Raw genomic sequence first — 24,378 nt, forward strand, 5'->3', positions numbered from 1 at the left:
TGACAAGAATTCCTGGATAAATGTTTTGTTTTTTTTTAATGTGCCAAAGTACCTATGGGAGAGGTTTTTGGTTTTTTTTGGTTTTTTTTTTTTTTTAAAGTTTATTAAAAATTGGTTAAGACTTTTTTGGATAACATCTGATGTTACATGTAGATGCCATATTGTTTTAAAATATGTTTAAGCAAATGTTATTTTGCATATCGGATAAGAAAATATATAATGGCACTATAAAGTTTCAAAAGTGACTCAAGCCAGGAGGAAACATAACTGGCCAGCATATATTTAAATATGTGGCTAATTATTATTGAGAAATAACGATGACTGAAAATGACATTGACATTATCAATGTATACAGAATGTACAGCAATCTGCATATGCAATTTTTATAGTTAGGCCTGCTTTTTCAGTGGTTTTACTTTCTTGGCCTGGGTGACAAAATTATACTTTTTGAGAGCACAAAAAAAAAAAGCACACAGTAAATAAGGATTTGTTACCAGAAATGATCTTGGTAAATAATCTTGCTGTTTATATGAGGTAAGGTGTAGTAGGTGAAGCTCTGTCACTATTTTAAAGAATGTAGTGGGACCAGAAAGATTAATAGCCATGCTAAGAGAAAAATATGGTGGGGGCCCCCTAAAAGAATACATAACTTTAATTAGATCCAAAAACAGAATAGAATAATAATGACAATAAACACTTAAAAGCTATCCTAAAAAGGGAACCATACCCAAGACTAATATAAACTAATGCTAGTAGATACTGTCTGATGTGCTGTGAGGTTTTGCATGTTTCACTGAGTAAGTTAGGGTGCTGGCTACAATTAATTGTGCAGTGAATTAGGGGAACACTGGTATATTGTTTCTTTTTGGTAATGTTTGCTTCCACCAGAGAACATCAGATGGTATCTATTAGGACAAGCCTGCTGTTAGACTTAGATGTTTTTGGGTAGGATACCCTCCTTTACAAAGACTGTCTATTGTGTTTTACTTTTGTCGTTATTTGGGTCTAATAAAAGTTAAATTTTATTATTGGATTAAGGGACACATTTGGTTTTTCCATGTAAATAAGATGCCATTAATGTGGGACTTTTTCTGGTGGTATTAGATAGTATTCTTGATTTATATCTCCTGTTATCACACCTAAAAATCATCTTATGACTTTACTTATAATAGGAATGGGTTAGTAGTAGTAGGCGTTACAGCTTGTGTTGATAAATTTGGGACAAGTGGCTTTGTAACCAAATGCTGTGGCATCATTGTAGACAAAGTGACTGCAGGTACACCAGGAGCCACTGCAGCAACTGGCAAGCCAGTCACAGACTGCAATCCAACCACTTGTGATGCACTTGATAGAGGGATTCCAGGAGCAATGGGAGGCACAGAACTAAATGGAATAGTTGCAGGCGTTTGGATTGCTGGTGTTACAGGCTGTCCTAATGTCATCACAGGGCTACAACGAAGTTGGTTCAAAGTAAGAGAAGATTGTTGAGTGGGCTGGAATGGATTTGTCGTGGTAGTATTGATGGAACCTGGGAGAAACACACAGAAGAGGCAAAAATGATTACAAAAATACCCCAAACATTTACATATTACAGAACAAACAAACAATATAGTTATGCTAGATGTAATAGCAAGAGATCTGCTTTAAACCATTCCATGCCATTTTGAAAGGGGGCAAACAAACTCTTTTGGCTCTAGAGGTCTGGATGTGTGTGTGTGTGTGTGTGTGTGTGTGTGTGTGTGTGTGTGTATATATACATATATACATATATACATATATACACACACACACATACAGAAAATGTATGGACAAAAGTATTGGGACACCAACAGGAACTTTTATGACATTGCATTCTAAATATAGACATAAATATGTAGTTGATCCCCCTCTTTGCAGCTATAACAGCCTATTCATCCAGTAGAGCATTTGTGAGGTCAGGCACTGATGTTGGATGAGAAGGCCTCGGTGGCAATCTCTGTTTCAGTTCATCCTAAAGGTGTTTAATGGGTTTGAGGTCATGGTTCTGTGTGGCCCAGTCATGTTCTTTCACACCAAACTCATCAGACCTTGCTTTCTACACGGGGGGCACAGTAATGCTGGAATAGAAAAGGGCCTTCCCCAAGCTGTTCCCCACAAAGTTGAAAGACTGCAGTTGTCCAAGACGTCTTTGTCTTTGTATGCTGTGCCATTAACATTACACTTTACGAGAACTAAGAGGCCTAGCAAAAATCCTGAAAAACAGCCCCAAAGCTTGCAGCAGGCACTATGCATTAGGTAGCGTTCTCTTGGCATCCCTATGTGATCAGGATGGTTCTTATCTGCCAACACATTCTATGTATCTATGTGAGTGATAAAATGAAGAAACATATCTTTACCATCTGAAGAAAAAATAATATTTAAAGACATAAAAGTGAGTTACAATATACAAAGTAAAACATGTATAAATTACCCTAACCTATTCTTCCCACTGGAATGACAAAAAAGCATGTCCCAAGCCAATTTTTTATTTATTTTTTATTATTTGAAAGTGTGGTATTACGGTTTGAGTGATGTAGCCGAAACTTTTTTTGTTCAAAATAAAATAGTAAAAATGTTTACAAATTTACCCATCATTTTTCTATTATGCTTCCATAAAAAAGTTCTATATACGAATAGAAAAAGTTTCTCGTTAACTTATCTTTTCTTCCTGATCATTATTTTACCTAGAAGACCTTGCTTATGCTCCGTAACATTTATGGCCCTCAGCCCTGTAGCTGTCACAATATACACATCAATACATGCAGATTACACACGTAGGATACACATATCACAGGGTAGGTACAAATAAAATGGGATTAATTTCTAATTATACTAAAGAAAAAATATCTGTAGGAAAAAAAAAAAAACTTTTGGAAGTATTTTTCACCCTTGATGAGCTGCTTCTGAGAGCTACTCCCACCATCATCAGCCTTTTGCCTGAATTAAAGGTATTCATAAAAATGTTTGTCTCCTAATTTGTGATTATAGAGGAGGGTTAATTATTATTATTATTTTTTTTATTTAGCCCCATCAAATGCCGTAGCGCTGTACAATTGGTAGACAAGACATAACAAGTAGTATTTAACATAACAATGTGAAACAACAGGTGAGGAGGAGCCCTGCTCAAACAAGCTCACAATCTAGAGTGAGTTAATATTGGCAGTTTACTCAACGCATAAATGTTGTGGACCCTAAAGCACCACCATTTATGTGACTGGTTCCTGGGGCTACTTTGTTAAAGTCTCTTTCCACTGGTATAGAGTATCATATACAACAGTAATTGTGAGAAACTGGATTCTAACGCAGAACTGGCAGATGTTGTATCGTCTCAGACTGAAAAAAAATCTAGTTAAAAAAAGCTTGAAGCTGAAAAAGAAGATTGGAGGTCTTGGAGGTAAAGACTGAGGGCTTAGTTAGCCATTAGTCTTGTCTTAGATTCTGAATAGCTTTATACATATCCCATGAATGTTTAGATTTCCTCACTCTACTGTATTAGCCTCTTTTCAGGCACTGTTTCTCCTGCTTCTCTCTTCTCCAGTTGTCTTCAACCCACCGACAGTTCCATACATGGTGACAGAAAGGTCACATTTCAGAATGGCTCACATACTTCACCTACCCCTTCTCATCCTCCTTCAAGTAGGTCCCTACCAATCTGTAAAACTATCTACCCATTGCACTAAACTTTTTCGGGATTTTTTTTTTTTTTTATCGATTTATGTATTCATTTCAGAATATGTGGTTAAACAATGATGTATAGTAGAGCGCCAATGATAAGTGGTAATACACAATATATATAGATTATGCACAAAATTGAAAAAACAATAGCTAAAAGTGTACATGCGCTACAACACTGTGGGAATACCACTCTCCCACACTTCAACAAGATAAAAGACAGGTATTGGTGGTGCAACCCACCAACAGTGAGTGGAGCGACAGAAGTAAATGTAAACGTAACTCACCCTCACCCCAATGGGTTATATAGAATAAATGACATGGGAAAAAAAAAAAATAATAGTGCACTCTGTATGATAAAATATAGCAATTTTTTAAAAAAAATGTATAAAAAACTCACATTCTGATGAGTCAGACAAAGACTGACTCAAATCATCAACGCCTGGTGTGATTCACCTGGTGAGCAACATCATAGTAAAACGTGTGAGATGGGCGCACTGCAAGGTGCAAGTTGTGTTGTAAGGTGGTCGAGTGCCTGCATGCAAGTCTCACTTCACCAAGTACAATGCTAAGTGTTAGGTGTAAGCCAGTAGAAAATTACCTGCCTGGGTCAACTGTGAAGTTTGCAGGAGGAGGGATATTGGTACGGGGTGGTTTTTCAGGGGTTGGGCTAGGCCACACAGAACCCTGACCTCAACCCCAAACACTTTTGGGATGAACTGGAACAGAGATTGCGAGCCAGGCCTTCTCGTCCATCATCAGAGCCTGAGCTCACAAATGTTCCACTTGATGAATGAGCAAAAATTTCCACAGAAACAAAATCAGAAGAGTAGAAGCTGTTGTAGCTGCAAAAAGGGGGACCACCTACATATTAATGTCTATGTATTTAGAATGTGATGTCATAAAACTCCCTGTTGGTTGGGTGTCCCAAAACTTTGTCCATAGGTGTGACAGGTGTCCAAATACTTTTAGACTTGTAGTGCATGTGAAACATTATCTACCAAGTTATGGTAACATGATTTAAATAAATTGCTTAATCTGAAGAATTTTGTAAAAATGCCAAAGAACGAGAAAAAAAGTTACTACCAGTCAAAAGATTTAATTTTTTTAAGGTAAGAGAAACACTGGGACAGCAGCGACCTTTTTTTTTTTTTTATGAAAGACCCAGCGAATGTGATCACTCTGAAAAGTGATAACATGGCACCCCTGCATATTGTTTTTGCTACTCCGTGTCTTACCTGTGACAAGAAAAGGGTTAGATGTTTTCATGTTCTGTACAGTAGGCTTGGAGATCAAAGAGTCCAAATCTACCAGTGCAGCATTGGGCCCCAGGAAAGACTCTGGAGTTTTTCGAGTGGGTTTGGAGGAATCAGGCAATGCTTCATGAACTCTTGCCATGTCAAAGGCATCTGGGCTCTGGGATCCCAGAGAACAAGATACAGCAACTTCTCCAGCCAAGAGATCTAATTCGCCTGGTGTAAAGGAAAAGTAAATACAGATATAATTTAAGTTTATTGAAACACATAAATAAAATAAAACTCAGATTTTCTTCAATATTATTCTCTATATGGTTATGTTTAGCATTGAACAGTTTTCTTTGAGACTTGTCCTTTAATCCTTTCAGTGCCAATCGTGTATGCAATGTGTGGTTGGCAAAAAAGGATCACAGGAGCACTTCATTAGTAAAGAAAACAGTGTAGCTGCCAGCCAATATACTGACATGTGTGCACAAAAACTGTGTGATCCAAGGTAACAGCCACGCTATGGTGTTGCAGGTGGCCTCCCCACAGTCAAACCCCAACTCTGCATAACCCCATAAGGATGCAGGTATTTACAATTTATACTTTGACACACAGTGTTTCAGCATTATTGCTATATCCTAATTTCACCAACTCTAATTTATTGTACCTACACAAACATTTGGTTTCTGAAGAAAGCCATACCGGGCATGAAAAAAACACATTCTCATTTACAAATACTATCATTTAGTATAGAAAAAAAAACACATTTCCAGAGTTTTGCCTGTTGAAAAAGAACATACAGCAAGGGACTAAAATGGTAGCCCAATCTACTTGTCCCTAATGACAATACTTGTCCTGATACAAAAAATAATTTTAATCAAAGCTGTTAATATGCATATGCTTGGTGCCACTAAATAATTTGGTGTGTAATATGATACTTTGTTTTGCATACATTTATCCCTATGCACCAGGCATATATATTAACATTAAAGTTTTATTAATAACACTGTTAGCAGATGTCAAACAGCATAACAGCACTCCTCACACAGAGCACACAATCCTGAGGCGTTCACCTCATGAGTTTCTCCTCACATCCACTAAAATGCGGAAGATCTGCTCCCTGTACTACATCCTCCAAGCTCTGGTGCCCGCAGCCAAAAACAAAACAGGGCTGCGTGAGGACATTGCGCCGGGTTAAGATGTCACTACACAGCATGGGGGAAGAGGCTTCAGTGGCAAATGGAGGATATCCATAGGGCTGCAACTGCTGATTATTTTAAAAGTCGATTAGTTGGCTGGTAGAATTAGTGCATGGAAATGGTTAAAATGTCAGCATTTGAAATACCTAGGGGTGCCTAGTTTTAAAAAAATATATGGTTTAATGGGGTAGATTTCATTGGTCAGCTTCAAAGATACCCGAAATAGCACATGGGGCAGAATGACCAGATGTGGAAAAAATGGTTTTGAAATAGGGAAACGCTACTTGTACTTATTGCTCAAAACAAAAAAAACATTGTGTTTTCTAAACTCACGACAAATGGTAGAATGTATTTTTCAAATAAAAGTGAGAAAGTGTTTTGTTTTTTTTCACCATATTTTTACAGGAAATTAAATATTTTAAAAAATGGTATCCGAAGAAAGCTCTTCTTGTTTGGGTTCACTAAATTGGAGAGGAGAAAATTACCGCTAAACACGAGAACCACAAGTGTTAAAACAGCCTTGGAACCCCCCCCCCCAAAAAAAAAACAGCCAGCCAGAGGATGTACCCCCTGCGGGAGACGTGATGACGTGAGACGCTAGAGGGGTGAAGCTTTTGCAGGAGGAGTTCGAAGTTACTCCAGCCGGAGCCTAACTGAAACGCAACACTTTAGTAGACCCCCCTTCCCTTATACTTACCACCATCGCCCCTTCTGACCATCCTGCGAAGATTGTCGCGATAGCCAAGCATGTCACGGGGAGAAATATTGTCCCTATGGGAGTGTTCGACATCTTAGAAGTGGCAAAACTGCTCGGCGGAGATACCAACGCCTGAGTGGGCATGTGAAACCAGGGAGCTGAGAGTGTGATAAATCTCTAACTCAGAGATAACAGAAAACAAGTCTAAGAAGTAAGCTCATATATATTCGGATATATTATACTGGTGGAATTAGATTAGAGGATCTCTGAGAAGACAAGGCTACTAATTTACGAACAGTGAGTTTTCTTTTTCTTCCTATTCTAGAAAGTATTTCTGATCTCTTCATGATTCCTATATGCTAATGTATCCCGGCAAATACATAACCGTGTCGAATGTGTTAACATAAAGAGAGAGAAAAGAAAAAAGGGAATGAAGGAGGAAAGGGAAGGAAATAAGAGAGGAACATTTTTAACGGAAAGCGCTGCTAACATATATTCCCATAAATACATTAAACAATAGTACTATAAAAAAGTACAAAGGAAGAAAAAGGAGGTGTATAAAGGGCACAATAAGGCCAAGATGTCACAAAGAAGAGGCGCCGAAGAAAAAAAAAAAAAAAAAGGAAGGAGAGGAGAGGAAGAATGATCCGGATAGAAAAGATAAAAAAAAAAAAAAATTGGTCTCACTTTTCTTACCTATACTATAGAAAAAAAACTAGATCAGACCCCTGAAGCCTCAGAGCAGGTATCTATGTCGTCAACTGAAGAAAATACAGAAGATTAACTATTAAAAAAATACATGGGATGAATTAATTACCCAGAAGGGAATGCAGCCGTGTATTCAGTCATGTGCGGATCAGCAGTTATCACAAGTTAAACAAGAATTAAAAAAAACATTTTGCTGGCATCAAAACAGATATCACCAATATAGGTGAACGCCTAAAAATAGTAGAGCAAAAAATTGAAAAGGCGGAGTTTGAACAAGATCACAGCAAAGACAACTTAAAACTATTAGAAAACAAAATCTCTCTAATGGAAGATAAATTGGCTGATGCGGAAGATAGGGCCCGATGCAAAAACTTTCAAATTAAGAGGTCTAACAGAACAGATCAATGTGAAAGACTTAATTTCTACACTTTTAATTTTGTTCCAACACATGGGCATTAAGGAAGTGCAAAGGGAAAACATCATAGAAAGGGTGTATAGAACACCCAAAGCAATATCAGAGTCCCCTAGAGACATTATTATACAATTGCTGACATTCCAGATCTGCCAAAAAGTTTATGCTGCCTCAAGATTGTATACTACAGAAGAAGAAAGAATGCATATTATGATAAGTAACTTTCCAGATGAACTGATATATATATATAACCGTAACAAAAAAGGAAAACAAATGTAAATGAGGAGGAATTATAAAAAAGGTATGGTGTCGCTCCAAACGTTGTCACGGAATGTGAGATGCTCACAGGCCCTTAGAGCATTCGTCCCATAAAAAAAATGAGAGTGCTATACACCCAGTATCAACAATACGCTGCAGATGAATAGCAAAGGAGCGCTTTTTCTGCCTGGGGTCAAGGATGTGTTCTATTAACAAGTGGCACTTAGAAACTAACAATCTTCCAAAGAGTGTCAAATCATACAACCCTGAAGTGCATATTAGCAACAACCACCCCCTACTCCCTGTTACAGCTGATACAAGTGAATCTAGGCTAGCTCTAATTTGGACCAAGAGAGATACCATCAGCAGATTTTTTCATAGGGGGACATTTTGATGGATAACGTAGGACATATGCTTAAGGGCGCTATGGCTTTTCAATATCTCAAAAAAAAAATCAAGCTCTAACTAATATACTAACTAAAGGCATTCGCCTTTAGTTAGTATATCAGTATATCAGTTAAAAAATACAATTAAAGGGGCGTGTCCAACCGCCAAGGAAGATGGAAGCCTGAGCTCTGTGCTCAGCTGCCGCCCGCACTTTAATCTGCTCTCATCCGGCTCCCTGACACGATGGGGCGAAATAAAAAAGCTCCCGCCGAAACCCCCCACCCCGAGCAGTCGCTCCAGAGAAACCGCTAACTCCCTCCGGGAGTATTTCAGGACACCTGCGGACTTGGCCTCGCAGGACCACGCGGCAGACTCACCAGCCAGCTCATCCTCCCTGGAGGAGGCGACGTCCGTTCCTGCTCCCACGCTGCCTCACCATTTGCCTGAGGTGCTCCGGCTGTTTTCTTCGGCGCCTTGGCGCTCGGACTTCTCCACCCTCATCGCGGAGCTCCGGCAAGTGGTCCGGGACGAAGTGGCGACCCTCCGTACCGACCTCTTCTCACTGGAGCACAGGGTGACTGCCCTAGAGGCCTCGGCCTCGCAGCAACAGGTAGGCCAGGCCGTGACGCGGTCTGCTGAACACCACCTGCGCTGCCTCCATGCTGTGAGGAGGTGGCTGGAGGACCTGGACAACAGGGGACGCAGGCAAAATATTAGAATCCGAGGCGTCCCTGAATCTGAGGCCTCTGAAGACCTGCTGGCCCTTCTCACTGCCCTGTTCTCCGGCCTCCTGGGCAGGGCTGTGGACGCCTCAGCGGTGGTAGACCCGAGGCTCCGTGGTGACCCATCTAGTCCTCCCAGGGACATCATCTGTCACCTGACGGACTTCCGCCTCAAAGAGGCCATAATGTCCAGTGCGCGGAACATGCACACGTGGCCGCTTAATGGCGCGGTTGTCACCCTGTTCCATGACCTCTCTGACCTCACCCTGCAGGCCCGTCGCGCCCTGAGGCCCCTGACCCTGGAGCTTCAGCGCCTTCACATCCCCTATCGCTGGGGTCATCCGTTTGCGCTCCTGATCCGGCACAACACGTCACTGATGCTGCGGCACCACCACGAACTCCCCCGCTTGCTGGGTGCCCTGGGTCTCCCTGACTTGACCGTGGCCGATTGGGCTCTGTCTGGCCTTGATGCAGACGACGGGCAAATGTGTATAATGTAATTTCTTTTTTTTTATATATATATTTTGTGTCAATGGATCTATATATCGTTCGCCTTGTCTATTGCACTGTCTCTGTAATCCGTTCGCCCTCCCCGGTGATTTTGCTCTAGGTTGCATTGTGGCTACTTTTGCCTTTGTTGCGCGACCTGGGGTTGCCTACTCCCCCCCGCTCTGAGTGTACGGTGCCGGGGGCCTCTACCCTCTATCTATGTTCCATACCATACATCTGTTCATGTGGCGACACGGCACCAGGGCCCGGGGCTTGTTTGTTTGTCCGTCTTAATTTTTTTTAATTTATTTTAATTTTGTGTCTATGGATCTATATATTGTTCGCCTTATCTATTGCAACGTCTCTGTAATCCATTTGCCCTCCCTGGGATTCTGTACTGGGTTGCATTGTTGCTCACTTTGTCTTGGCCGCGCGGCGCCTGTTCCTTCCTGCTATGAGTGTACGGTGCCTCTGCCCTCTGTATACGTTCCATACCATTCCTCTGTTCGCGCGGCAGCACGGTGCCAGGGCCCGGGGCTTGTTTGTTCGTATAAATGTTTTTTTTTTTTTATTTTCCGGGGCGGATACCGGATACGTGCCCTTGTTGTTTGGGCTGGTGGTTGAGGCCTGTTGAAGCCTCATGCCGTTCCTCCCTCTCCTTCTACCTAGTTTAGCCGGCTAGTTTATGTTACTCTATTACTGCTCTTGCTGCGGGTGGCGGTGCGCAGTTGTTCCTACCACCATATTTTTGATCGCTCATACCTTGTTCTATTTGTTGTCATTTCACTGTTCTTCCTTGTTTGGTTGCCTCGGCTCCCTCACACTCACGCCTTCGTTCTGCCATTGACCTCCCTGTCCGTTAGGGTCGTTTCGGGCAACCTAGTGTTGCCCTATTGGCTGGCGTGTCCAGTGCGTCTTGCGGTCTTTACTGACCGTTTTGTTCCCGGCCCTCTAACCCTTCAGGTTTCCCCTCCCTCGTACTCCTCCCCGCCTCCCCCTCCCCTGTCTGCCCCCCCTTTTTTTCCTCTCTCCTCCTCCCTTCGGGCATGTCACCCCCACCACACGCTTCCCCCCTCACCTTCCTGTCCCTTAACGCCCGTGGACTTAATATCCCTGAGAAGTGCTCTCACCTACTCCGGGATCAACGTCGCGATAGAGTGGACGTAGCGTTCCTTCAGGAGACCCACTTCCTCTACGGCAGGTCCCCTAGGCTCTCAGATCGCTTCTACCCTACCGGCTATTTCAGCAGCAATTCCTCCACCAAAACTAGACGAGGTTGGCGTCTGTTCCGACTCTGAGGGGCGTTACCGTCTGTTAAAAGGGGTTATCGCCAATCAAAAATACACTTTCGCTAACCTATACCTCCCCAACAGGCGACAACACGTTCTCCTCCGACAGGTGCTTACTAAACTACGAGACTTTCAGGAGGGCGTCCTGGTCCTAGGCGGAGACTTTAACGTCCCTCTACACCCTGCTCTCGACACCTCTACGGGACTTTCCCATATCCCTCGACATGTACTGGGAACAATCTCTTCCTTGCTGTCCTCCCACCGCCTGGTAGACTGCTGGCGAGCCTTCCACCCCACGACTAGAGACTACACGTTCTACTTGACGCCGCACGGCTCCTACTCACGTATCGACTACTTTTTCCTCCCCTACCACTATACAGCGCTCGTCTGTCGTGCTCCTATCAAGTGACTCACCTCTCGCTCGGCCTTCTCGGCGCTCTTGGCGCCTCAATGAATCTCTGCTATCTGATGATTCGGTGTATGCCGATACGATCCAGGCTATCACCAGTTATTTTGACGAGAATCTCACGGGTGACGTTCCCAGCCTTACGGTATGGGAGGCCCACAAGAGTGTGCTTCGGGGGTCACTTTATCCGCATCTGCTCGCAGTGAAAGAAACTAGACGAGGAAAAGATAGCCTCTCTCTGCCTGCGCATTCCGGACGCGGAGAGGGCCCACAAGGACTCTCTCTCGGGGGACGACCTGCAGCTGCTTGTGTCGTTGCGGGGGGAACTGGCTTCGATCTTGAATGCCAGACACCAACGAGCCTACCAACGCTCCAGGGCATTGTTCCATGAACATGGAGATAAGCCTGGGAAATATTTGGCAAGGGCCCTCCAGGCCTCTCGTACTCTGACCTACATCCCTAAAATCCGCTCCGACGCCGGCAGGGTGTGTCTTCTTCACTCCAATATCTGTATAACATCGCTCCTCTGGTAGGCCCCCACTCCACTGGGGACCGGGAATCGCAAATTGCGGACTATCTGCAACGCACGATCCGTGTGCGCATTTCTGCTGAGGACGCAGCAGGACTCCTGGAGTTACTTTTAGCCATCTGGTCGTCTCCGACCAGGAAATGCCCCGGCCCTGATGGGTTTCCCCTTAAGTATTATTTGCGGTTCCGCGACCAACTGGGCCCAAGGTATGTTGAGGCCTTTAACTCTCTACTACGGGGTGGTCACATCCATGCCCACACCCTATCCGCCTCTGTCACTCTTATCCCCAAAGCCGGTAAGGACCCCGAGAACTGTGGCAGCTATCGGCCGATTTCCCTCCTTAATTCGGACCTCAAGCTTTTTGCCAAAATTCTAGCCACCCGACTCAACCCTTTCATGCCGAAACTTGTGCACCCTGACAAGACGGGGTTCGTTCCGGGTCGTGAGGCTAGGGACAGCACCATTCGCGCTGTGAACCTCCTCCATTTTGCCAAGCGTTCCAACCTTCCCACTATCCTCCTCTCCACGGATGCCGAGAAGGCCTTTGATAGGGTCGACTGGACCTTCATGTTAGCTACTCTCCGGGGTTGTCAGATATTTTATTATGAAAAACATGTACACAAAATGGTCAGAGCCATTTTATTTTACTTAAGCATATAGTGATTATTTCTTTTTGTCTTTGTTCCCTTTATAATTGAGAACAAAGGAGTATTCATGTATATAGATGTTTCAGTATATATATGATACAATTAATGTTATCTTCCGTGAGAAAGTTAAGGAGTAGACACTGCATATCCTTAGGAATGTAAATTGGAGTGGGAGATACATGGGAAGACTACAAGACCTGAGTTACTATCTAGGAAGTAACATTTGGCGATTAGGGTGACCAAGTCTTTAATTAAAAAAAAAAGGAGAAAAAGATCGCACCCTGAAATAGACAGACCCTGATGGACTTATTCACCAAATTTACCCCAGAGAATTGGAATCTTAAGATTCTGGCACCATATTTCACTCTTAGAGTTACTTTGAGTTCTAACCTATATAACTTGTAGAAAGTTATATTCTTTCTTACTTAATTTCTTGCCACTGAACCTGGATTAATTTCTACAAGGACCAGTTGGACAACAGCAAAAAAGTTGGTGGTAAATATAATTGTTTTATTATTCTGAATAGAGATGAATTTTGTCTTCTTCGTATAGAATTCCCTGTTTCTGGGAAATAGTATATTGCATTATTGTTGTCATAAACCAACTCACCCTCTCCCCGGCTCCAGCGTCGGCAGGTCTCGGCGTCGGGTTTCCTCTCAGCCTCTCAGCCTCTGCTCGCCGACACAGACACGAGCAGAGGCTGCGTGCAGGCACGCCCCCTCCACTGCCAGCAGAGACCAGCAGGGAGGAGGACGCGTTCCCAGGTTGCTATGGAGACGAGTCCACTCCCTGCTACTGCTGATAGACGCTGGCAACGGCAACGCGTCTCTCAGTATGACGTCATTTTGGCGCCAAATTCAAACTATAAAAGCCCCTTCCGCTGAGAAATCATTGCTCAAGTATCAAGCTATTATTGCCTCTGTACCTAAGCGTTCCTGATTGATTCTACTAGTGTACCAGACCCTTCCTTCTGATTTTTGACCTACGTTCCTTGCTGCCTGCCTCGACCATTGCGTGTGACCTGACCTTGTTTCTGGATTATCGTTTTGTACCTCGCCTCGGACTTTGTGGTTGACATCTGCTATTAGGAACCATCTACCTTTTTGGCTCACGGGACAGCCGTGATAATTGTATATGACGGCTTGTGAGACTGCAGCTTATAACCCGTGATAATAACAATAATGAAAAGGTATTTTTACCTATAGACGAAGTTTGACATTATTTGCATCTATTAGGAACTTCACTAATACTCTTAGACACAAAAATTATTTTTAATTTGTCATATTAGTTAAACTAATATAAGAGAAATAGTGATATCTTTATTACTGCCCTGATTATTATCAATTTTTGGTTGCTGAGTGGACTGGAAATTAATTGTGTGTTAGACTTATAAAATAATTCATATTGATAACTATTGATAATATACTGTATTTGAATTGATTTATTTTTGACATGTTTTAAGAATTTGGTATTTTATATTATGCACTGTGTGACTCATATATATTTTATAAATTGTATTTACAATAAATAATATTTTTATTGACTATTGTGGCGATATCTATCTAATTCGAATTATAATTTTCGGCAATCTGAAAGAATTTAGGATCGGAGATAAAATATAGGGTATCTCCTTAAATTCATATTGTGGATGTGGTACTACAATATTTGGTAGCATCGTTATTTTATGTGTGTGACGAAATATTGGTTTTGCCTATTTTGTCTCAACAGGGTGGCCTGCTGACTTGGATCCAGTCACTCTACGCATCTCCTACGGCTCGCCTCTGTATCAACGGATCTCTCTCGGACCCTTTTCCTATATCTAACGGCACGAGGCAGGGGTGCCCCGTCGCCCCTGCTGTTTGTGCTCTCCTTGGAACCCCTGCTCCAGGCCGTTCGGTTAAACCCGGACATACAGGGTCTGACGGCAGGGGGTCAAGCCACAAGGTCTTGGGCTATGCCGACGACCTTCTGTTCATCACCAGGCCTCGTCTATCCTTGCCGGTCGTCCTGAAGGAGCTTTCTGATTACGGAAAACTTTCTAATTTTAAAATAAACATGTCTAAGTCGGAGATTCTCAATGTCAACTTACCCCCAGTGGACAGGGACTCCCTGGCTGCTTCCTTCCCTTTTAAGTGGTGCCCTTCCCAGCTGAGATATCTGGGTGTTTGGCTGACAGATGACTTCTCTCGCCTCTTTAGCCTTAACTTCCCTCCCCTCTTGACATCAATTCGATCTGACCTGCTCAAGGGGTCGAGACTTAGGATCTCCTGGTTGGGTAGGGTTAACACCATCAAAATGAATGTTATGCATCACCTTTAGTGATCACAATATGATACATTATAACTTGTCCTTCAATAAGGGAACTCTTAGAGGAGCCACAAGAACCATGAACTTTAGGAAGGCAAAGTTTGATAAACTAAGAGAAGCCCTTAACACTGTAAATTGGGAAAATGTCCTCAAAAACAAGAGTACAGACACTCAATGGGAGATTTTTAAGGATATCTTAAATTCTCACTGTGAAAGGTACATACCGTATGGGAATAAAAGAGTCAGGAACAAGAGAAAACCAATGTGGATAAATAAAAATGTAAAGGGGGTAATAAATGGCAAAAAAAAGGCATTTAGGCTACTAAAACAGGAAGGCAGTGAGGAAGCACTAAAAAGCTATCGGGAAAAAAATAAAATATGTAAAAATCAGATAAAAGCAGCAAAAGTGGAGACAGAAAGACTCATTGCCAAAGAGAGTAAGACAAACCCCAAAATGTTCTTTAACTATATAAATAGTAAAAAGGTTAAAAATGAAAGCGTTGGCCCCTTAAAAAGTAATGAGGGAGAAGTTATAGACGGGGATCAGGAAAAAGCTAATCTATTAAATATATTCTTCTCTGCTGTATTCACAGAGGAAAATGAAATGCCAGGTAATATACAGCAGGATGAGATAACTGCCCCAGTACATGTCGCCTGTCTAACCCAGGAAGAAGTGCAGTGCCGCCTAAAAAAAATCAAAATAGACAAATCACCAGGTCCAGATGGCATTCACCCCCGCGTTCTAAGGGAGTTAAGTAATGTAATAGACAGACCCCTATTTCTAATATTCAAGGACTCTATAGTGACCGGGTCTGTTCCCCAGGACTGGCGCATAGCAAATGTTGTGCCAATATTCAAAAAGGGGACAAAAAGTGACCCGGGGAATTATAGGCCTGTTAGTTTAACTTCTGTTGTGTGTAAACTGTTTGAGGGTTTCCTAAGAGACGCTATTTTGGAGTATCTCAATGAAAATAAGTGTATGACTCCATATCAGCATGGGTTTACAAGGGATCGGTCCTGTCAAACTAACCTGATCAGCTTTTATGAGGAGGTGAGCTCAAGACTGGATCGGGGTGAATCGCTGGATGTCGTATATCTTGATTTTTCCAAAGCATTTGATACGGTGCCACATAAAAGGCTGGTACATAAAATGAGAATGCTTGGGCTGGGGGAGAATGTGTGTATGTGGGTAAGTAACTGGCTCAGTGATAGGAAACAGAGGGTGGTTATTAATGGTACATATTCTGAGTGGGTTACTGTTGCTAGTGGGGTACCACAGGGGTCAGTTTTGGGTCCTATTCTTTTTAATATATTTATTAATGACCTTGTAGAGGGATTGTATAGTAAAGTATCAATCTTTGCAGACGATACTAAGCTCTGTAACGTGGTTAACACAATAGAGGACAGTGCACGATTACAAATGGATCTGCATAGGTTGGAGGCTTGGGCTGGGATGTGGCAGATGAGGTTCAACACAGATAAATGTAAGGTTATGCACATGGGGAAGAAAAATCCAGGCTGGGAATATGTATTAAATGGGAAAACACTGGGGACGACTGACATGGAAAAGGACTTAGGAGTTTTAGTTAACAGTAAATTTACCTGTAGCGACCAGTGTCAGGCAGCTGCTGCTAAGGCAAATAAAATCATGGGGTGCATCAAAAGGGGCATAGATGCCCACGACAAGGAAATAATTCTACCACTGTACAAGTCACTAGTCAGACCACACATGGAATACTGTGTACAGTACTGGGCACCAGTGTACAAGAAAGATATAGTGGAGCTGGAGAGGGTTCAAAGACGGGCAACCAGAGTAATAAGGGGAATGGGAGGACTACAGTACCCAGAAAGATTATCAGAATTAGGGTTATTTAGTTTGGAAAAAAGACGGCTTAGGGGGGATTTAATAACTATGTATAAATATATAAGGGGACAGTACAGAGATCACTCCCAGGACCTATTTATACCCAGGACTGTATCTATAACAAGGGGACATCCTCTACGGTTGGAGGAAAGAAGGTTTCTACACCAGCACAGACGGGGGTTCTTTACAGTAAGAGCGGTGAGATTATGGAACTCTCTGCCAGAGGAAGTGGTTATGGCAAACTCAATAAAAGAGTTCAAAAGGAGCCTGGACGTGTTTCTTGAAAGCAATAATATTACAAGTTATGGATATTAGATTAATAGGGACAGAACGTTGATCCAGGGATTTATTCTGATTGCCATATTTGGAGTCGGGAAGGAATTTTCCCCCTGGTATGGGGCAATTGGCATCTGCTTCATAAGGGTTTTTTTGCCTTCCTCTGGATCAACACAGTAGGGACACAATATGTATATAGGTTGAACTTGATGGACTTTGGTCTTTTTTCAACCTTATGAACTATGTTACTATGTTACCTCCTCTACCTGTTTCAAACCTTGCCGATCTCCGTCCCACCCTCTCTTTTCCTCTGTCCGTTCCGCCTTTCTCCGTTTCCTGTGGGGCCCTCGATCCCGACGCATCGGTTTCGCTACGCTGATCCCCCCTAAGTCTAGGGGTGGCCTCGCCCTGCCCGCGAACATATTATCGTGCCTGTCATTTGCTGCGCATTGTGGAGTGGACCCGCTCTCCGGCCCACAAACAGTGGGTGGGAGTGGAGAGCGCGCTGCTGGGCCTCCCGATCTCCTCCCTCCCCTGGCTAGCTGTGGATACAGCGCGTCATCTTGCCTCCCCTCACCCCTTCCTGTGTGCTACGCTATGGGTCTGTCACTCCTTGCTCCGCACTACACGGCTTTCTTCTGTCCATTCCCCACTCACCCCGACTCAGAGATATCCCCGACTTTCCGCCTGGGCTGGGACTCAATCTTTTCCCCGCAGCGACTCCGGAGGGTGTCCCGAGATTCCGATCTTTTGTGACCCCTGCGGGGCTTAAGCCCTTGGATCACCTTGTTGGCCAGGGGACGACCTCCCTGATGGATAGGCTTCGCTACCGGCAACTGCAAAACTTTTACCGCTCTTTGGCACGGAAGCATACCGTGCTGCGTGACCTCTCCCCTTTTGAGTCCCTGTGTGTGATGGATGCCCCTCTATCCCACGGTATCTCCAAACTTTACAGCCTCCTCCTGTCCGCCCTGACCCCCTGCATTCATGTGGGGAGGTGGGAGACGGCGCTGCAGGTCGTCCTTACTGAGGAACAGTGGAGCAAGATGGCAACCGATCTTACGCGAGCCGCGCCTCAAGCCCTGCTACTTACTTGTGTGAGGGTCTTCTGGACTGCACAGAGGAAGCGGAGTTCACGTGACATCCTACTTCCTCTGTGCTTTAGCAGAGAAGGCAGAGGGAGGCCGCGCCCCCTGCTGAAGTCTGTGAGCGGCATCGAGGAGCTGCAGTGCAGGTAAGGGGGTGGGGAGGGTGTTTGAATGAGTGTGTGTGATTGAGGGAATGAATCTGTGAATGAATGATTATATGAATAAATGAGTGTGTGTGTGTGTGTGTATGTGTGATAGCATGGATGTGTAAGTGCTGGAACCTAGGCATGATGGGACTGTGATTGCTGTTAGCAATCACACTCCTATCATGCCAAGTCAGCCAGTACATGCTGAAACCTGGCCAGCTGCCCCCTTGTGTAGTGATGTTGCCAGCAGTATGGGGTCTGCACTTACAGCCACCCTGTACCAGCATGTACTGGCTGACTTGGCATGATAGGAGTGTGATTGCTAACAGCAATCACAGCGAGCACAGTCCCATCATGCCTAGGTACCAGCATTTACTGGTTGCCTGGGTATGATAGGAGTGTGATTGCTGTTAGCAATCACACTCCTATCATGCCAAGTCATATTGCTAAATTTGTCCAATTGTGTGTTACCTACTTTTATTAAACATGTGAGTTTTTATTATTATTTTTAAAGGTGGGGGTCATTTTCGGTTTTGGCTAAGTGAACCCTGAATGTTTTGGTCCAGAATTTTCATTTTAGTTCATCCCTAGAATAAATCTAGGGAATCCTGAATTTGTAGTCGCAAAACTTTCAAGGCCCAGAAATCAGTGAGAGGAAGAGTAAAGGTTTTGTGTCATTTACTTTATTTTAATCTGCATATTTTATTAAAGGCCATATTTTTTGTCACAGTGAAAAATGAGTGCGGCCCGCGTACGTATACAATTCTGATGAAGTAGCCCACTGCATAAAAAACTTGGACACCCCTGACCTATGACGTGCCTGACACGTCATGAGACTTAAACAAGCTTAGAAAGTGATCAATGATCACTTTCTAAGCTTAAACTGTGTTGCTGTAATGCCTTGATGTCGAGGCATTCAGCAACACCGAGATCAGCATGATGGGCCATGTCTGGCCCCTCCCCGGGGCGTCAACATCCGTCATACATTGTATGGCGGCGGACGCCCGTTTTAAAAGCGTTTAGGAGGCGATCAACGATCACCTCCTAAACTTCAATGGTGTCGCTGGAATGCCTCGATCAGGAGGCATCCAGCGAAACCAAATACTTACCCCAGGGCGGGCTGTGACCACTCCGGAGAGCGGTCACAGCCGCAGCTGCACGCAGTCTTCGCCATCCGCAAGATGGCGGCGGCCCGGGAAAAAAAAAATAAAGTTGAAAAAGTTCGCTGGACGGTCTCCAGGTACTGCATTCAACCATACAAGTCAATGGAGCCCAGCTTTCTAATCACTATGTGATTAAATAAAAGCATTTCAAATACCCAAGGGGTGTCTATTTTAAAAAAATTAATGGTTTGATGGGGTAAATTGGAGTGGCCGGGCTCAAAGATAGGGCATAGGCACAGACTGACCGAAATGGGGGGGGGGAGCGCAGTTCCAAAATGTGGCATTTTAACCCCAAACACCAGACAAACCCATACATGTGGGGTATGACTGAACTCGGGAGATGTTCCTGAACACATATTAGGGTGTTGTTTGATAGTGACGTATACCTGGAGCTATAAATTTATACCCAAAGTACAATTTGTGGTAGTATTTTTTTTTTTTCTTCACACAAAGTGTGGCAAAGGCTGGTGGTAGAATCTGATGCATGGAAAGGGTTAAACACTACCATTCTAAGTACCTTGGGGTGTCTAGTTTTCAAAAATATATGGTTTTATGAGGTAAATTGTAGTGGCCAGGCTCAAAGATAGGGCATAGGCACAGACTGACCAAAATAGGGGAAAAAAAAGCGCACTTCCCAAATGTGGCCTTTTAACCCCAAACAGCAGTCAAACCCATGCATGGGTGGTATCACTGTACTCGAGAGATGTTGTTGAACACATATTAGGGTGTTGTTTGATAGTGACGTATACCTGGAGCTATAAATGTATACCCAAAGTACAATTTGTGTAAAAAAAAATACCAAAAAAATACTAACACAAAGTGTGGCAAAGGCTGGTGGTAGAATCTCATGCATGGAAAGGGTTAAAATACTAGCATTTGAAATACCTTGGGGTGTCTAGTTTTCAAAAATATATGGTTTGATGGGGTAAATTGAATTAGCCGGCTTCAAAGATGGTCCTATTAGGACATTCGGGCAGAATGACCAGATGTAAAAGTTCCAAGTTAAAAAATGTGCACTTCCTAAATGTGGCGTTTTACCTCCCAAACAACCCGACAAACCCATGCATGGGGGGGTATGACTGTACTTGGGAGATGTTGCTGAACACATATTGGGGTGTTGTTTGAAAGTGATGTATACCAGGATCTGTAAATCCATACCTGAAGAGCAATTTTAGCGATAAAAAACACAAAATAAATTACTACCACAAAGTTTGACAAAGACTGGTGGTAGAACTAGTGCATGGAAAGAGTTCAAATTCTAGCATTTGAAATACCTTGGGGTGTCTAGGTTTCAAAAATATATGATTTGATGGGGTAAATTGCATTGGCCGGCTTCAAAGATACCCGAAATGGCACATGGGGGGGAAGAATTACCAGATTTGGAAAAAATGCCTTTGAAATAGCAAAACGCTACTTGTACTTAATGCTCCATAACGTGCAGAAAAAAGCAAAAAACATAAAAAGATTGGGTATTTCTAAGCTCAGGACAAATAGTAGAATATAGTTAGGTTTTTTCATTAGCTTTTTTGGAAGAGTAAAAGATTTTTGGGGTAAAAGTCAGAAAATGTGGGTTTTTTTTTACATTTTTCATCATATTTTATTATTTTTTTTATGGGAAATTAGATATGATTAAAAACAATGGTATCTGAAGAAAGCCCTTCTTGTCCTGAAAAAAACAACATATAATTTGTGTGGGTTCACTAAATGAGTGAAGAGAAAATTACATCTAAACACGAACACCGCAAAAGTGTTAAAACAGCCTCGGTCCCAATGGTACAGCCTGGTCCTTAAGGGGTTAAATAAACAGAATAGATTACAGTACTAGATTAAGGAGTTCAGGACACTGGGGCACTTCTACAAAAAAGATCCCTTTTTCCTTTTGATCAGCTATTTTTCAACACAGATATAAGCACAAACTATTAATTGTTAATGTGAAATACAAAGACTGTTGCAAATTCCTGTACATTTGTTAATTATTTCATTAATATTAAATGTTGGCATCACATTATGTCCTACCTAATCTAAAGCTTGGTCACTATAGATTTGCAAACCATCTTTCAACATAAGGTAGGATGAGGGTAGCCTATGAAGTTCAATTTATTTGTGAAAGTGGATAGGATTGTGGCAAGAGGCACTAAATTCCGGTTTAAGACACTCAGACATTTTGCAAACAAACAAATTTGGGAACAACACAATGTAACAGCTACCACACAACAGTGTGTAAGAATAACTGTGTAAGTAAGATCCTCTAAACTGACCTGCACTTCAATAAATTTCATTGTTGTCTGAGGCCTTCAACCTGTGACTAGTCACACATGCCAATGTAATATTGAAGGAGAGAAAAGGTTGGGCTGTGAGAGGGCTTTAGGCTACATTGTGTACTCACCCTTCCTGTCTAGATGCACAAGCATACTGGGAGAGATGAGCAGACTGTGCATTGAATTTATTAGCTAATATCTATATCTATATATATATACATAATACATGACTGCTGTAGAGCTAGCCCATCTCTCCTAGTGCCTTACACTCCCTTACATAAATCCAGAGGTCACAGGAAGCAGAGTTTATAATAGCAGTGGAAGCTACTATAAATCAAGTCAGTACATGATGAGATGCTCAGATCCCCTTACCACTCTGGGGCCCTGGAGCAATGCCCCCTTGATTATTCCAGACCTGCCCGTATAGGATTCTACAGATATAACCAGAGTGTCAATCTACCACATACCCACACCTCCATTTGCACTTGGTTTCAAAGATGATCCTCTCCATGGGTCGGAAAACGTAGAAGGTGCCCAAGGATCAGCATGGTGATTACCAGAATGTGTAACAGGAGAGCTATTAGGCCAAGGATCATTACTTGAAGCTGTTGCACCTGATGAAGATAATAAAAAAACACAATTTAGTTAAACTGCAGATAAAACTGATCTCAAAAAGCTGCAAATAAAACTACAACTATATCTATATGCTCTTGGCACACCACTGAGCTACTGCCTCACCCCATCAGAGCTTGCTTCTTCCCACATGCTGACAAAGGTCTGGGCCCTTTTCCCTCAATAATATGTAATTTATAATAAGCAAGTCTAAAGAGAAAAAATACGTATGTATATAAATAGGCTCAAGTTTCAACCATGGACTAAAATATTAGACTAAAGATACATGTGTTTGTATATGAATGTGTGTGTGTTTGTATAATATATATATACACATTTGTACGTACATGCATAAAATGTTTACAAGCAGGGCCCTCTTTACCTAATGTATACATTATCTTAGTTTTGTCATAACCTTTGACGTATGTACTGTAAAAAGCCCCATGTAAATTGTTGCTGCTACATAAAAGATAATAAATGAGGTGTATGCTGATGCAAGTGGGTAAACAAATGTAAATAGGTGTAATGGAAAACAGATTCTGAACATGTATGCATGTGAAAGTGTGTGTTTAAATGTTTGTGTAAAATCATGTAAGATATATATAGACTCACTGGCCACTTTGAAGCGCTTGAACAGGTATACCTAATAAGGTATACCTGTTCAAGTGCTTCAAATAACTAATCAGCCAGTAACATTAAGGCATGTAGACAACGTGCTGAAGTTCAAACCGAGCATCAGAATTGGGAAGAAAAGTGGATTTAAGTAACTTTGAATGTGGCATGGTTGTTGGTGCCAGACAGGCTGGTCTGAGTGTTTCAGAAAGTGCTGATCTACTGGGATTTTGACGCACAAAAAAACACATCTCTAGGGCTTACAGAGAATAGTCAGAAAAAGAGAAAGTATCCAGTGAGCTGCAGTTGTGTGGACAAAAATGCCTTGTTGATGTCAGAGGAGAATGGGCAGACTGGTTCGAGATGGCAGAAAGGTAACAGTAACTCAAATAAAGACTCTTTACAACCAAGGTATGCAGAATACCATCTCTGAACATACAACACGTTGAACCTTGAAGCAGATGGGCTACAGCAGCAGAAGACCAGGTGCCACTCCCCTCAACTAAGAACAAGAAACAGAGGCTACAATTCACACAGGCTCACCAAAATTGGACAATGGAAGTTGCCTGGTCTGATGAGTCTTGATTCCAGCTACCACATTCAGATGGCAGGGTCAGACTTTGGTGTAAACATTAATCCATCCTGCCATATATCAACTGTTCAGGCTGGTGGTGTGGGGGACATTTTCTTGGCGCACTTTAACATAGTAACATAGTTCATAAGGTTGAAAAAAGACCAAAGTCCATCAAGTTCAACCTATATACATATTGTGTCCCTACTGTGTTGATCCAGAGGAAGGCAAAAAACCCCTTATGAAGCAGATGCCAATTGCCCCATACCAGGGGGAAAATTCCTTCCCGACTCCAAATATGGCAATCAGAATAAATCCCTGGATCAACGTTCTGTCCCTATTAATCTAATATCCATAACTTGTAATATTATTGCTTTCAAGAAACACGTCCAGGCTCCTTTTGAACTCTTTTATTGAGTTTACCATTACCACTTCCTCTGGCAGAGAGTTCCATAATCTCACCGCTCTTACTGTAAAGAACCCCCGTCTGTGCTGGTGTAGAAACCTTCTTTCCTCCAACCGTAGAGGATGTCCCCTTGTTATAGATACAGTCCTGGGTATAAATAGGTCCTGGGAGTGATCTCTGTACTGTCCCCTTATATATTTATACATAGTTATTAAATCCCCCCTAAGCCGTCTTTTTTCCAAACTAAATAACCCTAATTCTGATAATCTTTCTGGGTACTGTAGTCCTCCCATTCCCCTTATTACTCTGGTTGCCCGTCTTTGAACCCTCTCCAGCTCCACTATATCTTTCTTGTACACTGGTGCCCAGTACTGTACACAGTATTCCATGTGTGGTCTGAC

The 24,378-nt window shown here is 42.7% G+C and overlaps 1 protein-coding gene across 1 annotated transcript in view; it reads right to left on the bottom strand.

Annotated features, from left to right (window-relative positions):
* Positions 1 to 1,163: 1,163 nt before the first annotated feature.
* Positions 1,164 to 24,378, bottom strand: part of LOC149286353 (epsin-1-like) — a 114,894-nt gene continuing 91,679 nt past the window's right edge. Inside the window, exons 7-9 of the mRNA XM_089494216.1 lie at positions 22,244 to 22,390; positions 4,929 to 5,162; positions 1,164 to 1,528 (exon numbers count right to left, since the gene is read on the bottom strand). Coding sequence (XP_089350342.1) covers positions 1,164 to 1,528; positions 4,929 to 5,162; positions 22,244 to 22,390 — 746 coding nt within the window. The remainder of the gene's footprint in view (positions 1,529 to 4,928; positions 5,163 to 22,243; positions 22,391 to 24,378) is intronic.

The sequence above is a fragment of the Sceloporus occidentalis genome, unplaced genomic scaffold, assembly GCF_023333645.1.
Source record: "Sceloporus occidentalis isolate IW3139 unplaced genomic scaffold, rSceOcc1.0.p SCAF_70, whole genome shotgun sequence".
In the NCBI taxonomy this organism is placed as follows: Eukaryota; Metazoa; Chordata; class Lepidosauria; order Squamata; family Phrynosomatidae; genus Sceloporus; species Sceloporus occidentalis.